General features: G+C 36.5%; 1 protein-coding gene and 1 long non-coding RNA gene across 3 annotated transcripts in view; one reads left to right on the plus strand and one right to left on the minus strand.

Moving 5' to 3' along the window:
- The window catches only part of LOC122325257, a 28,995-nt gene that overhangs the window by 9,710 nt on the left and 2,444 nt on the right, over nt 1-16,841 (minus strand). For both annotated transcript variants that reach the window (XR_006247275.1, XR_006247276.1), the window contains exons 3-5: nt 14,452-14,571; nt 2,290-2,361; nt 1,998-2,117 (exon numbers count right to left, since the gene is read on the minus strand). This is a non-coding gene — a long non-coding RNA (uncharacterized LOC122325257). The remainder of the gene's footprint in view (nt 1-1,997; nt 2,118-2,289; nt 2,362-14,451; nt 14,572-16,841) is intronic.
- On the plus strand, nt 1,424-11,740 carry LOC122325254 (flavin-containing monooxygenase 5-like). The gene is made up of 8 exons (XM_043220229.1): nt 1,424-2,132; nt 4,618-4,806; nt 8,099-8,264; nt 8,404-8,546; nt 10,101-10,300; nt 10,401-10,756; nt 10,877-10,949; nt 11,023-11,740. The coding sequence occupies exons 1-8, from the start codon at nt 1,986-1,988 to the stop codon at nt 11,387-11,389; spliced, it is 1,641 nt and encodes a 546-aa protein (XP_043076164.1). The 5' UTR covers nt 1,424-1,985; the 3' UTR covers nt 11,390-11,740.

The following is a 16,841-nucleotide window of genomic DNA, read 5'->3' on the forward strand; positions in this document are numbered from 1 at the left end:
AAAATAAATAAATAACAATACAGGCCATTTCAGCGACAACTCGGCGGTTTACGGAAGTGACGTCCTCGTTCGTTGGCCGTTTGGAGCACGTAAGATGCTGATAACCGTTGAAACGCGTCGTCGCGGTCTTGTGAAAAGGAACCAATCAAATTAAAGCAGGGTTAGAAGCGGAGCGGGAATTTCCCGAACAACGAGTCTGTTCTAACGTTGAAAGAGAGGTAAGGTGAAGCGTGCTAAAGCTTTAATACCAGTCTACCGTGTCGTGTGTCTAGTTTTCTCCAAAACAACGATTAATAAATATAAGTAAAAGTTAGCGATTTAGTATCGAAGCTAAAATAAAAGTCGCGAATCAGCAAAAAAAAAAAAATGACCTTAAGGGATAATAGCTGTGCATTAACCGATGTTTCGATCGTTTTATATCTTAGTTGTTTGCCAGCATTAACAAATTAAAGATGTTATTGTTGTCTGTAGCGCAATGTTTGACCGTAAGAGTAAAGAGGAGGGTAATTTTCGTTAGTTAACGGGTGGTTAACTCTAACATGCTGTTCTTCTCAAATCACGGAGAGATGAAATATTGCGGTATGATCACATCTGAACGAATTATAGTATTTATCCAAATAATTTATGGATTGTTCTAGAGAGATTGCAAATATCTTTGCGTTAGTCTGTGCGTCTTTCACACACTCTGATCTCTCTCTAGTCCGCTAAGATGTGTTTATTACTTAACTAAAAACAGCGACAACACAGGGACAGTTATCGATCTAAAGCCCCTTTAACTTATTCTTCACGGAATTTCAACTTTAGTTCATGTTAGGTCAGTTTGTGACCAAACACAAACATGTGATGTGTATTTTAAAGGGATAGTTCAAGGGTCACATTTTTGATTAAATCCAAGAGCTCTCTGACGATGCACTTATAGCCTCATAATGATGGAAGATGGTAACTTGGTGGAGAAGAATTGTTAAAGTACGTTTTTGTTCATTTAGTTTTCTTTGCGTACAAAAATAATTCTTGTAGCTTCATAAAATTATGGATGAACTACTTACATGAGCTGTTTTAATGATGTCTTTACCACCTTTCTGTGCCTGGAAACATTTCAGTTGCATTTCTGTCAAAAATATCTTCATTTGGGTTTCAAAGATGAGCAAAGGTCTTTAAATGATACAAGGGAAAGTATATAATTACAAAATTTGGGGGTAAACAATCCCTTTAATATAGGATATTTCTGCAAATATTTTATTTTATATTAATTACAGCTTTGTTTTTAACAAGTCTTATGACAACACCCAAAGTTAAAGACTAACTTGTCTGATAATAAGAAATGACTGAAATTTCTCAATAGTTCTGTAAAACCTTTAACACTTAAAGGGATATTTCACCCAAAAACTAAAATTCTATCATTAATTAATCATATTCGTGTCATTTCAGACTCGTAAGAAATTTGTTCATTCATGTTACCAAAATGTACAATATTTTTAAGATATTTCTGATGAAGTCAGAGATGAGCGTGAGTGATTGATGAAACAATTTTCCCTTTAACCTACACAGTTTTTTTCTATTAATTTTTCACTCCAGTGTGATCCTCCTTAAACTATTGTCGGCTGAGACCACCTTTTTTTCCCCAAGACTTCAGAAACACTCAGTTGCTTAAATAACAGGCTGCTTTCAATAAAACCGAGAGCAGCTTTCCCTAGCCAAACTATTAGAAACACATAAACGTTGTTTTGGCATTTTTCAACTCAGAGGGCTTGAGACCATCTTTAGCTTAAAAGTAAGATTTGTATTTGTGTCATAAGTAAAAAACTTGCAGCGTGTATTTAGACCGGTGTCTGTTGTCATGTTTTTTAACCAGCGTTAACCAATAACTGCTGTAAAAAATGCATTGTGAATGATTCCTAGAATGCCTCATCAAAAAGGCACAACTGTTTTATATAACCACATGACCTTTTTTTGTTTTCTTCAAGTGATTGTTCTGTGTCTCCTGTATGCAGACTCACATCATGGCTAAGCGTGTGGCTGTGATTGGAGCAGGCAGCTCTGGTCTGACCTCCATCAAATGCTGTTTAGACGAAGGGCTGGAGCCTGTGTGCTTCGAGAGCAGTGATGATATTGGAGGACTGTGGAAATTTAAGGTTGAAAGTGAATTTCATTTAAAAAATTTAAATTATGAAATTTGAACAGCTAAACAATAAAGTGTGCCATTTCATTGTGGCATTCACGTTACCAAAAATACATTTTGAAAATGACCGATACAATGATAAATGACAATAATTAACCTATTTAACTTACTCTTTATAGAGCTCCTGCAGTTGACGTCATGCAATCTGAACTCCGGCATTTTAGCAGGCAGTCGGGAGAGCTCTAGAAAAATATACAGACTGTTTAGACTATACAAACCTTACACCATTTAAACATGGTGAATCTCCCTGTGCCAGTTTCACGACCCTCACGCACTATTTAAGTAAAACTGGTCGCTCCTGCTTCACTATAGCGGCGCTCGCACTAATGCTAGTTCCGTCCGTGTTTTGACTTCAGTAAATCTGTTCTGGCAAACACAAATAATGTGATTATTTTTCATATGTCCAACTTCCAGCTGTGCAGGAAATGCAATATAGCCACGACTTGATCATTAAGGGAAGCCTCTTTTATTATTGCAAAAGAATTCTTATCTTATTTGTAAAACGCACATCTGGCAATTTCCAATACCGATTTCCTTTTTTCCTTTTTCTTCAAGCAAGAAAGAAGAATGATAGCCAAAATGTTTATTTTGTATTTGACAGAAGAAACTGTCTTTTTTTCTATTGAAAACAATAACTAGCTAGCTGAAATTAACGGCAGCAAATGCACAATGAGTACAAACATACTGAAATTAGCATTTAGCTTTTGTTTTTTTAAATTTTGTTGAAAATACACTGCCCTCCAAAAGTTTGGAAACACCCCTGGCAAAGTCTGGTTTTCAATAATATCAGCATAAATCCTTATAATCCTTTTTTTTTTTTTATACCAAATACAATAAAGTAACTTGATATTATCTTTGAAGACCAGCAATAATCATTTTCATTTTATGCAACCATAGTAATATAGTAACTGGACCGTAATGTCGTAAGGGCTGTCCAACCATTGTGAATGATCTTTGGGCAATCCTTCAGGAGGCTTGAAGTAATGTATCAAGTCAATGTTTGAATAAACTGGCAGCTAGGGTGCCCAGATTATCCAAAGCTGTAATAGCTGCTAATGATGGATTTTTTGTTGAATCTATTTGTGTAGTTTGTTATCAGTGTAAAATTGTCACATATTAATAAGGATTCATTCCAATATTGTCAAAAACCCCACTTTTCTAGGGCAGTGTACGTAAAACTTTTAACTTAAACTTAAACTTTAACCTTGTGAAATTCAAGGCAACAACTGAATAGTTACTGCATAGCATCAACACATTAAGCAGTCCAAACAAAGGTGTTACTTAAGCTTTCAACTGACTTTGTTTTCATTTCTATATTTGGTGTAAAGAAAAAAGTCTTTACCAATAAAACTAAATGGGAAAAAAATAAGCTATCAATGAATTATTCCAAAATGTTAAATCAAATAATGTTTAGTACAACAAGTTCAACAAAAATGGTACAGCTGGTGCTTTTTAAATCAAATTAAGTAAATGTAATTTTAAGGTTAAATAAAAACCCTGTACAGAGACGACATTTACTTCTAGCTTTTCAAAAGTGCACGCAAGATCTTTGCCAAAAAAAAAAGCATTTCACGTTTGTCTGTTTTTCGTTTCACGGAGAGATAGGCTAGAGCAACCTCAGCAAGTGTGGGGAAGCGACTCATTTTTGTTAACAAGTACACCAACAGTTTTTGAAGTAAATTTAGGATGGAAAGTTGTAAAGTATCAGGATGCTGCAGGTCAGGAAATCTGTCCTATCTAAACCTTTATCAATAAAAGTTAAAAAACCAGTGTCATGAACCACTCCTCTGTGTTTATATCCTGTTGTGTATTCCCCGTGTTGATCGTGGACTGTCTCTCGTTTCTGATTGTTTGCTGCCTGCCTCTAGATCCTTTGTCTGGATTCCTTGACCCCTATCTCTCGCTGCCTGCCTTGACCCTAGCCTGGTACTGTTTATAATTCTGCCTCTGCCTCCTATATCACTGACGTTGCTGTTAACTTCCTGCCTAAAGAGCTTGCAGATGGATCTAAACACTGCTTAATATATAAAATTTTGCTATATACAGGGGTATGCCTTTTGAATTGAAGTGCGCAGTGAAATCTTTTGCCTTAAAACTCAAGCTTACGCTATTCATTTAATTTATGCTCCCGACTGTTGCCTGCCAACATGGTAGAGTAAGCAGAATGAGTCATGTGACTGCCGAAAGAGCTCTGTGGAAGAACATATTCCAATTGAAATGAATTATTATTATTATTAAAATTATGTCTTTAAAGAGATGTCTTAACACACTCACCCACTGCTATTGGTCAGCAGATAGCTTTGCCTCAAAACTCACATTATTAGATTGGTTTTGGTTACACTGTTGAGGACAAAAATGCTTCAAATTGCTTATTGTTACTGCTGCATATTATGATAGGATAAGAGAGTGTAATAATGCATTGCCCTATTCGTTCACAGTCACAACCTGAGGCAGACCATTGCGGCATTTATCGCTCTGTCATAGTGAACACCTCTAAAGAGATGATGAGCTACAGTGATTTCCCTATGCCAGATCATTTCCCCAACTTCATTCACAACTCTATGGTCATGCAGTACTTCAGACTCTACGCTGAGAACTTCAACCTGCTCAAACACATTCACTTTCAGGTAAGAAACACCATGACATCACATGGGATTACACCTAATAGGAAATGTTCCAGGATTTACATCCTCATTTGTCGCTTTTCCACTGTCGTATCAGTGTGTGCCAGGGGCAGGGGTCAGTGACCTTACATTTTAAACCCAAAATCAAGCTGATAACCTTTCCACTGTCAAACGAATGATAAAACCCATCCTTAAAGGGTTACTACACCACAGAATGAAAATTTTGTCATTAATCACTTACCCCTTCCAAACACAAAGATATTTTGGATGAAAACCAGGAGGTTTGTGAATGTTCCATTGACTGCCATAAAATTTGCACTGTCATGGTCAAGTAAAATAGGAAAAACATTGTCAGAATTTGTCAGAATCTGCCATCAGTGGTTCAACCGTAACATTATAAAGCTATGAGAATATCGTTTGTATGAAAACAAACATAATTTATACAATGATTTGTCACCCTCACGTCCCCATAACACCATTTTGAAGAGCATCCAGTGGATTCAAGTAGCATACGCAGTTCTGTGTTAGCCACAATGGAAAGATTCCCTGTACAAATCAAAGCGTAAATAAACGTACAAAACATATTCTTCCCCTTTCCAGTACAGTGCTGAATCGTTGAATAAAGTTCTTTTTTGCAGAAAGTATTCTTGTAGTGTTATGATTGAACCACTCATGGCAGGTGGACTGTTCTGACAATGTTTTTCCTATTTTTCTTGACCCTGACAGTGTAAATTGAACCTCCCTGGTTTTATCCAAAATATCTTAAATTGTGTTTCAAAGACAAACAAAGCCTTTACAGTTTTTAACTTGCTGTCAGAGAACACCACAGAACCCCAACATTTGGAAAATGTCACCAACAATGGGAAGATTAAAGAACTGTATTGGTAAAACAAACTTTACAGAAACAGATGTTTGTTCCTTACATAAAAACGTAAGACTTCAGGATCAATATGAATAAATCTGTGGGAACATCTCCAACATGCTTCAAGAAACCTGCATTTAAAACTACCAAGGTAGTAGATGGGTCGAAAATCCCTGTAAGATCAAGCCCCACAATTGACGACAACTCACCCTGTCACACATTAGCTCGCTTTTAGCTCGACAGTGAAAACTTGGCAAATATACCTTTCACCTAATTAGATTTTAAAGTTAGCGGACTACAAGGTTAGGATCACATACTTATTCTCGAATAATTCAAATCTCAAAATCTATCATATTTGTTAGAGTGTTTTACAGTGTTTCCTCTAGGACGCTTTCCAGCTGTGGTGGCAGGACTATGGCCACGGCCTCTCCCCCCCAAGAATCACATGTCTAACGTGTTTAGGTCTAATAGGTTATCCTTACATTAAAGTAATATTAATAAAAAAAAAATTGTACTTCAGAGGTGGCACAGAAGAACACAAAAGGTTACCTCACCTTTTTATGTTTTGCCCGCCTAGAGAATTTAACAGATGAAACAATCTTATTATTCCAGCTAACTTTACAACTACTCACTAATCCAGCTCATCACAACAATGCATATACAATAACACATGATCATATATATATAAATCGTCAGTTTGTTGTATTACACACATGCACACAGTAATATTACATAAACTACATAGTCATGAGATGCAGTAAAACTAAGAAATGTGCAAACTCAAGCGTTTTTGACGATCATTTCTTTCCAGTCCGCTAATTTTATAGTGTTTTACCACAGCTGTCGCCTTTTTTGTCGGGCAATAACATTGGGTATGTGATCATATTTCTAATTTGAGGCTGTATTACGTAGATTCTTATGATCTTAAAATTATATTTTAAGCTCCTTTGTGTAGCCGAATCTTCTGTTGTTAAACAAACCTTTGTTTTGCATCCAGCTACAACTGTGACATAATTCTGACGTTAATACATTTGATTGGCCTGGTTGTGCGTCACTCAGAAAAAACAGCCCAATCAGAAGAGAGGCTCATGAACATTAGATCAGTCAAAAACAGGTCGATTTGGCTTTTTTCCTCTGTGAACATCACTCCAAACTCAGAGCTGCGGAAAGAAAATGGCGTAAAACCAAAGATCCATATGATCTCTGTTTTTATCAGTCTCTTCTCTCCTCATTCTATACTAATGTCTCCACTGCTAAGATTAACTATTACCAGATCAAGATTAACAACACCTCTGACTCGCGGAGCCTCTTTAAAACATTCCCTGCTCTTCTCTGCCCTCCAGTCCCCCCACCATCGTCATCCTTAACCTCAGATGATTTTGCTTGGTTCTTCACTAACAAAACCACTAAAATCAGCAACCAATTCCCTGCAGTTCCTCGCCTTACACACACCAAACCGCAGCACCCCAACACATTCTCCACTTTCTCCCTCCTCTCTGAAACCGGTATCAAAAATCGCCCTTGCCACGCATGCGACAACCTGCCCTTTAGATCCCATCCCTACTAACATCTTTCAGGCTATCGTTCCCTCCGTCCTCCCTGCACTCACCCACATTATCAACAACTCTATTCACACTGGTACATTTCCCTCAGCTTTTAAGGAGGCTTGTGTTGCCCCTCTCCTTGAAAAACCCACACTTGACCCTGCGCTTATTGAAAATTACAGACCCGTGTCTCTCCTCCCATTCATGGCTAAGACACTAGAGCGTGTTGTTTTTAACCAACTCTCCTCCCATCTCTCACAAAATAATCTCCTGGACAGCAACCAATCAGGTTTCCAAAGCGGCCACTTTACAGAAACTGCACTTCTATCGGTCATTGAGGCACTGAGACGGTCAAGAGCACAGTCAAAATCTTCAGTGCTTAGCCTGTTGGACCTGTCTGCTGCTTTTGACAAAGTAAACCATAACATACTCCTATCAACCCTCAGGTAGATGGGTGTCTCTGGAACAGCCCTTCGGTGGTTTGAGTCCTACCTCTCTGGTAGGTCATTCAGGGTATCATGGAGGGGCGAGGTCTCAGAGTCTCATCATCTCACTACTGGAGTGCCTCAGGGCTCAGTACTTGGCCAAAAAAAAATTATTATTAAAAAAAGCTGTCTGTTAAATCATAACTTGCAAACTAGCTTAATAATTTTTAAAATCTCTCCTTAGCTCACCTTCAAAACTCTCTCCTTAGTTTATTCCCTTCTTGTGGATACTGAGAGTGTGCAACGAAGTTCTCTTTTACTTTAAGCAAGACTTAAACATGTGGAAATTAGGCATTCTGTCATTAGAATGAATATAGCGGAAACACTGGTTTGATAATAAACAGCAATCTCTTGATAAAGATGACAGGAAGCATTCAGGCTCTGTGTGGTTGGGTGTATTTCAGACCACAGTTCGCAGTGTGAGACAAAGGCCTGATTTCTCTGACTCTGGTCAGTGGGAGGTGGTAACCGTGGACAGAGATGGACGAGAGGAGACACGTGTGTTTGACGGTGTGCTGGTGTGTTCAGGACACTACACACAACCCATCAAACCCCTCTCAGACTTCCCAGGTGCTCTTCTGATATTACAGCACTCCGTCATCTTATACACAGAGACTGTACAGCTTTCAGCACTAATGGACTTTATATGTACAGTATGTGGAAACATCAGTATATTATATAACTTTAAGTCTAATTGTATTTGCTGCAGGTATTGACACATTCCCAGGGACAATAACTCACAGCTGGGAATATAAGGACCCTGATCCTTACTTTGGGAAGAGAGTAGTTGTCGTTGGGATTGGGAATTCTGGTGGAGACATAGCCGTGGAGCTCAGCAGAGTGTGTGAGAAGGTAAGCAAGATTTAATAGTGCAATATCTACTCTAAATTAGTTTTTTTACAGATATTTTCTCTACTTTTGGGTTCTCATCAGGGTCTTAATTGTATAGAAATATGATTAGCAATTTGAATGAGAGGTGCTTTTTTTCTATGACCTAATTGATTATTATTTTTACTTAATGAATTAATGTAATTGATTGTGATATTGCTACTTAATATCACAATTAGCTTATTAACATAATATTAAAGTACCCCTATTATGCCATTTTTAAGGCTCTTGTTGCTTTGGGAGTCTCATACAATAGGTCTACATGCATGCAAGGTGCATATTCATTTTCATAATGCAAGGTAGGTATTTCTCATACAAGAATTAGCTGGGGGGGGGTTAATGAATAATTATAAAAGTTAATTATAAAAGTGAGAGGGGATGCAGCTGTGATATATTGTAATTTTTATCATGCTGTACAACATGTACTGTTTTTGCATTATTGTTTAGGGTTGGGGTAGGTGTAGATGTCTAAGTTACCCTTTTCTAAATGAGGAAATATTGCCATACTGAAACTTGGCTTTACATTTCTCGTCTCTAGCGTTTATAGTCATATTTCCATATTTTCCAAGATGAGAATATGATGTGAAACCTTTGAAATGGATTTAAAAAGCATGTGGCACCTTAGTTTCATCAATTTACAGTGTCACTGCCTATACAGCTTCCACTTGGGAAGAAGTTCACAGCATTTCATTAAATTAAGCTCTGCAAGCCATAGATATAGCGACAAACTTGCACAGATTTTCTGGTAAGCAATACAAGCAATTTCTTTAGTTTATAGCAAGATGGCAGATGGCAGCGACGACCCCCATTCTGTTCGGTCAGGTCGCCTGTCAAATAAGCTCCCTGAGAACAGTCAATTGCCCTATTGTAAAAACAAAAATGTATGATGAACATTTATGTGAAGGTTAGGTCACAACATAATGAAAATTTTGTCATTAATTACTCCCTGTCATGTTGTTTCAAACCCATAAGACTTTTGTTAATTTTCAGAACACAAATTTTTGATTAAATGGGAGAGCTGTCTTACCCTTTATAGACTGTAAGGTCCACGAATTGGTTCAAGGAAAGAGTTCAATGGTGGATAAGTTTCCTGCATGTTTGGTCTTTTCAGCTCATATAGTTACTTAATTTAGGTTAAATTCAAAGTTGACTCCATTCTATTATTTAATCTGACTGAATTATGTCCTTGAATTTAGGTTGAAGTGAAAATTGGTTGTTTGTCTGTTTCTAATTAGTATTCTAATATTTGGTTATTCTAGTTAGCTTTTAATTTTATTTACTCCTTCATTTTGGGTGCTCATGTAGCTAGCAAGGATACAAAGTTGTCTACTAGAGGTAATAAATACAGAGTGAAACAGGTCAGATCAAAATCTGTGGGCAAAGAATCTGCATTTTACCCCCTCAGTTCTGAATATGTGGTTACTCTCTTGGTTCTCATTAATATTATCATATTTTGACTATTTATTTTCACTCTTGCTATCTCATTATACACTAATTCAGTTTTTCTTACTCTGTTAGACCTTTATGAGTACCCGAAAAGGTGCTTGGGTCATAGGTCGTGTAGTCGGTAGAGGGCTTCCTCTAGATATGACAATGATGACACGAGCTCGATATCTGATTTATGGCCTCCTGCCTCAACCTTTGCTTAACTGGATTTGGGAGAGAAGCCTCAATCAGAGACATGACCACAAGCTGTATGGACTACAGGCTGCTCACAGGTGAGCCACAGGCTCTTTCCAAACATTTTTCGTCTTTAACGATTGCAGTAAAAATTGCCTCATGATTTACAGTGACCTTTATCCATGTTTTGTGATTCAGGATCCTTGACCACCATGTCTGTATAAACGATGATATCCCAGGTCGCATTCTGGTAGGAGAACTGGTGATGAAAACAAATGTGCAGAAGTTTCAAGGCTCAACGGTTGTCTTTGATGATGGGACCGTAGAAGAGAAGATTGATGCAGTGATCTTCTGCACAGGATATGATTATAAATTCCCCTTCCTCCCTGAATCTCTAAACTCTGGTTCTGATGGGGATCTGAAACTTTACAGAAGAGTCTTTCCTCCGTCTCTAGAGCATCCCACACTGGCCATCATGGGCCTGCTGCAAACCAAAGGGGCGATCATGCCAGCTGTAGAGCTACAGGCACGCTGGGCCACCAGGGTCATTGCAGGTAATGAGCAGCCATAACTTGACCCAAAAAAATCTTTGTGATTTATAGGAGAAGTAAATATAGAAATTAATATGGATCATATATGATTATGGTTGTTTATTAATTCTCCTGTTCTTCAAGGACTAAACCATCTTCCTCCAGCTGATAAAATGGATAAAATAATCGAGAAAGACATACAAGCATATTTAAAGAGGTAATTACTTATTTAGTTGGATGATCATTTTAATAGGTTTCATTTAGTGAGTTAATCTGCTATCTCTCCACAGTTACTGTCCCAAAGTGGCTGCCCTTCAAGTGGACTACATCCCTTACCTAGACACAATAGCAAAGGAAATAGGTGTCCGTCCCAACATTGCTTGGCTTCTCCTGAGGGACCCTGCTGTTGGTTTGAGGGTTTTCTTCGGGCCCTGTACTCCCTACCAGTATCGACTGAGTGGACCGGGGCACTGGAGAGGTGCCCGTCAGGCCATCCTTACCCAATGGGATCGTGTGGCCAAACCCATGAAGACACGCTCCATTCCAGAGCCTTCATCCTTCAGCTTATTTTTTTGGCTGGGCCTGTCAGGAGGAGCTGGAGTGATTTTTGCTTTAATGGCAATGCAGAAGATCCCACTGTTTTGTAATATCTATTAGATCTCAGATATTCCAAACTTGATTTTTGAGTAACTGTGTTTCGTATTTGCACTTTAACCTAATTGTTTTTTAATTCTTGGAGTTAATTATCTTTTATAATAATAATAATAATAACTAACCTTATAAGGTAATCTAACAAGTGTAACTCTAGAAAGTATTTTTACTTTTACTACTAGGCCTAGCTGTGAATTGTACAGTGCAGTTATTACTATGTCTACATATCATTTAGATTCACTCACATACTCCTATATGACCAATATATGACCTGTAGCTTCATATGATCACCACTAGATGTCCTACATAGCACCAATAGTCTTCTCCATTAAAATTGGTTGAATGGAGTGGTTTCAGTTTGTCAACTCGTCTATTGATAATTCATCGAAAATATACAATTACTGACATTAATCATTTCAATCAATCAATCATTTTTATTTATATAGCGCTTTTAACAACACAGGTTGCATCAAAGCACTGTACAGTATAATGACAGGGATGTATAGTGACGAGAGTGACCAATTTCTTATTAAATGCAGAGACGGTCTCTGTAGTCAATTCAACGATAGTCACTAGAAGTTAAGTGTCCCCAACCAAGCAAGCCAGAGGCGACAGCAGCAAGGAAACAAAACCCCATGCATACAGAATGGAGAAAAAAAAAAAACCTTGGGAGAAACCAGACTCAGTTGGGGTCAGTTCTCCTCTGACCGGACGCCCAGCACTTAACTTCCAGTTCAATTTTAAACGCAGCTGTGTCAGGTAGTATTTAATAGAATTTATAGATTATACATAGAAGATTATTTATAGACATTATAGAATTTAAGTCAGTATCAAGTCATTCAATTAACCTTCTGGTGACAACTGTTACATCGGCTACTATGATGATTTGAAATATGTATTTAGCATTATTTGCTACTGAATAAACAAGTTAAATGGTACTAAACAATAATGTTTTTGGCAGGGATGGCCAATTTGGTGCCAAATTTAAGCTAGTGCCCTTCACACCACACCTCAGCATGATCATCCACACAGAAATGGCAAAGTTTTAAGGCATAAAACAAATTATACAATATAATTAAGAGTATTGCAAGAAAACTGATCTTATATCAGCCACTTAACTATTTTAAAATTATAGGACTTTAGTATATTATAGTCTATGGTATCATTCAGTGGTAGTCTAATTTTATTAAACTGTAAAACTATAATAGTAATATTTATATTTCAATTTCTTCAAATGCAGAGATAGCATTTGTCAGGGCCAGTTTCTTTTTGTTTGCTTAGCAACAGACGAGAAAGGATGAAAATATGGGTATCAACTCATAGCTGCCACGTAGTTTTGTAATTTGATGCAAAAGTAATGATAGAACAGATTTAAAAAATAATAATAATAAATAACAATACAGGCAATTTCAACGACAACTCGGCGGTTTACGGAAGTGACGTCCTCGTTCGTTGGCCGTTTGGATCACGTAAGATGCTGATAACCGTTGAAACGCGTCATCGCGGTCTTGTGAAAAGGAACCAATCAAATTAAAGCGGGGTTAGAAGCGGAGCGGGAATTTCCCGAACAACGAGTCAGTTCTAACGTTGAAAGAGAGGTAAGGTAAAGCGTGCTAAGCCTTTAATAGTAGTCTACCGTGTCGTGTGTCTAGTTTTCTCCAAAACAACGATTAATAAATATAAGTTAGCGATTCAGTATCGACGCTAAAATAAATAAAAGTCGCGGAGCAGCCCAAAAATTGTACGTTTAGGGATAATGCAAGCCTAGCTGTGCACTAACCGATGTTTCAATCGTTTTATATCAGTTATTTGCTAGCATTAACAAGTTAAAGATGTTGTTGTCTGTGGCGCAATGTTTAACCGTAATTTTCGTCAGTTAACGGGTGGTTAACGCTAACATGCTGTTCTTCGCAAATCACGGAGAGATGAAATAGTGCGGTATGATCACATTTGAACGAATTGTAGTATTTATTCAAATAATTTATGGATTGTTCTAGAGAGATTGCAAATATCTTTGCGTTAGTCTGTGCGTCTTTCACACACTCTGATCTCTCTCTAGTCCGCTAAGATGTGTTTATTACTTAACTAAAAACAGCGACAACACAGGGACAGTTATCGATCTAAAGCCCCTTTAACTTATTCTTCACGGAATTTCAACTTTAGTTCATGTTAGGTCAGTTTGTGACCAAACACAAACATGTGATGTGTATTTTAAAGGGATAGTTCACCCCCAAAAAATTAAACTGATGTGAGTAATTACTTGTCCTCATGTTGTTCCAAACCTGACCAAAGACTTTGAAACACACACAAAAAAAAATATTTGTTACCTTGGACCACAAAATCTTAAGTAGCACAGGTATGTTTGTAGTCATAGCCAAAAATACACTGTAATGATCAAAATGATAGATTTTTCTTTTATGCCAAAAGCATTTAGAATATTAAGTACAGATAAAGATGTGTTGTAAATTTCATCCTTTAAATTTAAACATAAAAATAACTATTTAAATATAAGTATGCATTGCTGAGAACTTAATTTGGTCGATTTTAAATGCATTTTTCTTAGTATTTTAATTATATTTCTTTTTATTTTATGTTTTTGCACTCTGAGATTTTAAAACAGTTGTATCTTGGCCACATATTGTCCCATTCAAAAATGAAAATTCTATCATTAATTATTCACCTTCATGTCGATTCGAAGTTGTAAGAAATTTGTTCATCTAAAAAACTAAATCTACAATATTTTTGATGAAGTCCGAGATGAGTGTGAGCAATTGATGAAACAATTTTCCCATTAACCTACACTGTTTTTTCTATTAATTTTTCATTAAACTAGTGTCAACTGAGACCAACCTTTTCTTTGAGACTTCAGATACTGGTGTCTGTTGTCAAGTGTGTCTTTTAACCAGCATCAACCAATAAATGCTGAACATCCATTCCAAACATTGTGAATGATTCGTAGAAAGCCTCATCAAAGATGAAGAAATGTTGTTTTCATAACCGTGTGCAGAATCACATGACCATTTGTTTTCTTCAAGTGATTGTTCTGTGTCTCCTGTATGCAGACTCACATCATGGCTAAGCGTGTGGCTGTGATTGGAGCAGGCAGCTCTGGTCTGACCTCCATCAAATGCTGTTTAGACGAAGGGCTGGAGCCTGTGTGCTTCGAGAGCAGTGATGATATTGGAGGACTGTGGAAATTTAAAATTGAAAATCAATTACATTTTAAACCTTTTAATTTTTTAACTTTGAACAGCTGAGCAATAATTTATTGTGCCGTTCATGGTACAAAAATGAATTGGAAAATGACTGATACAGTGATAAATGATTGGTTAAATAGAGCTTCATGCAATCTAAACTCCAGCACTTTGGCAGGCAATCAGGAGAGCGCTAGAGTGGATGTAGCCTTGGTATTGACAGTTGTAGAACAATCATTTAAATCAGACTATTTAGACTATACAAACCATTTAAACATAGTGGACCTCCCTTGACCAGTTTCTCCTCCTTATGCAGTATTTGTTAAGGAAAACTTTCCTTTGGTTGGTGGCTCCCACTTCACTATAGTGGCTCTCACACTAATGCCAGTTCCCTCTGTGTTTTGGCAAATTCAAACAATTTGATTATTTTTCATGTGTCCAACATCCAGCCGAGCAAGAAATGCAATATAGCCACAACATGATTATTAAGGGAAGCCTCTTTCACTATTGCAAAATAGAGAAAAAATTTTTTACATTTAAGTAAGATTCTTATCTTGTTTGTAAAACTCATATAGGGATGCACAACTTTTTACAAGCAAACTGGCCATTTCTACATAAACAAGATGTTTATTTGGTATTTAACAGAACAAACTGTCTTTTTTTCTATTGAAAACAGCAACTGCACAGTAAGTACATTCAATACAAATATTGAGCTGATGCCTTTCGCATCACACCTCGGAATGATCATCCACACAGAAATGGCTTTATGGCATAAACCAAATTATACAATATAATTGCAAAAAAACTGTCAGCCACATAGCTATTTAAATTATAGAATTCTTGTAGTATATTTTATAGTCTTTGGTATCATCCAATGGTAGCCTATATTTAGTTTAATTTTATGAAATTGTGAAATTATCCTACGTTTCAATTTCTATAAATGAAGGGATACCCTTTTTTTGTCATGGCTGATTCTGATTATTTTTTTAACAAGCAAATGGACTGATTATTTTTTTCTTTCGTTTTATTTATTTAGCAACATATAAGAAAGAATTATAATATGGGTAGCAACTTATCACTGCCATGTGATTTTGTAATTTGATGCAAAAAGTAATGATTAATAGAATAAATTTAAATATATATGTGTGTGTGTGTGTGTGTGTGCATATGTATATGTATATATGACAGTTGAAATGCGTCATTGCAGTCTTGTGAAAACGGACCAATCTATTCAGAGCCATGTTAGAAGCAGATCTGGAATTTCCCACGTAACATGTCAGTTTAGTTCTGACAGAGAGAGGTAAGTTGAAACTTGTTGATCATTTTATATTAGTCAACCGTATTGTGAGTGTAGTTACTTCAAAACAGTGATTTTTCCTCCTTGTTGCTGAGAAATATAATGTAAGTTAGCGCAATATTTGACCATTAATGGTAAAATGACAGTTACAGTTGGTTTATGCTAATGTTCTGACCCCTTCAAATCAGACAAAGAGATAACATAGTGAGGTAAAATTGCAGTTAATGTATTATAGCGTTTCCTTTAATTATCAAGAGATTGTGTGTGCGTGTTACCTGCATCCAGGGGCATAGCTATCATTTCAGAAGTGAGGAGGACAAAATAAATTGTGTGTGTATATATATATATATATATATATATATATATATATATATATATATATATATATATGTGTGTGTTTTAAATTAATGTTTTTTTTAAAGAAAGCTTTGCTCACCAAGCCTGCATTGGTTTGATCCAAAATACAGTTTTACTATGTAAACAACTTCTTTCTTTTTGAATATAGTGAACAAAATGGTATTTTAGTGTATAGACAACTTTAATTTGTTTCTTTTGGGCTTTTAACTGGCTCAGAAATCAGATAGGGAGCACAGGGAGAATTTCTGGTGGCCTGGCAGCCAAATGCTGGACTAGTTTTTTTGTTTGTTTTTTGGCCTGCCCAATGTACAGTATTTCGAATTTGCCATTCAATAACAAAACTAGCAACCGCGCATTTTTGTTTGTTTTTTAAGCATTAAACTACTAGCAAATTCTTATGGTAACAGTCAATTACTAAAAATGTTCAAAAGGAAAGAATAACGAATGTTGTTCAATAAAGAATGTTAAAAAAAAGAATAACATAAAAATATTCACATAATTTTATAACAGGTTCAGAGGAAGCTAAGACAGACAACAACAACCCTTAAAAAAATTTAACCTGGTTTTACTAAAAATAAATCTAAATCCATGATTACTGTACACTCGTAAA

The sequence above is a fragment of the Puntigrus tetrazona genome, chromosome 20 (assembly GCF_018831695.1).
Source record: "Puntigrus tetrazona isolate hp1 chromosome 20, ASM1883169v1, whole genome shotgun sequence".
Lineage (NCBI taxonomy): Eukaryota > Metazoa > Chordata > Actinopteri > Cypriniformes > Cyprinidae > Puntigrus > Puntigrus tetrazona.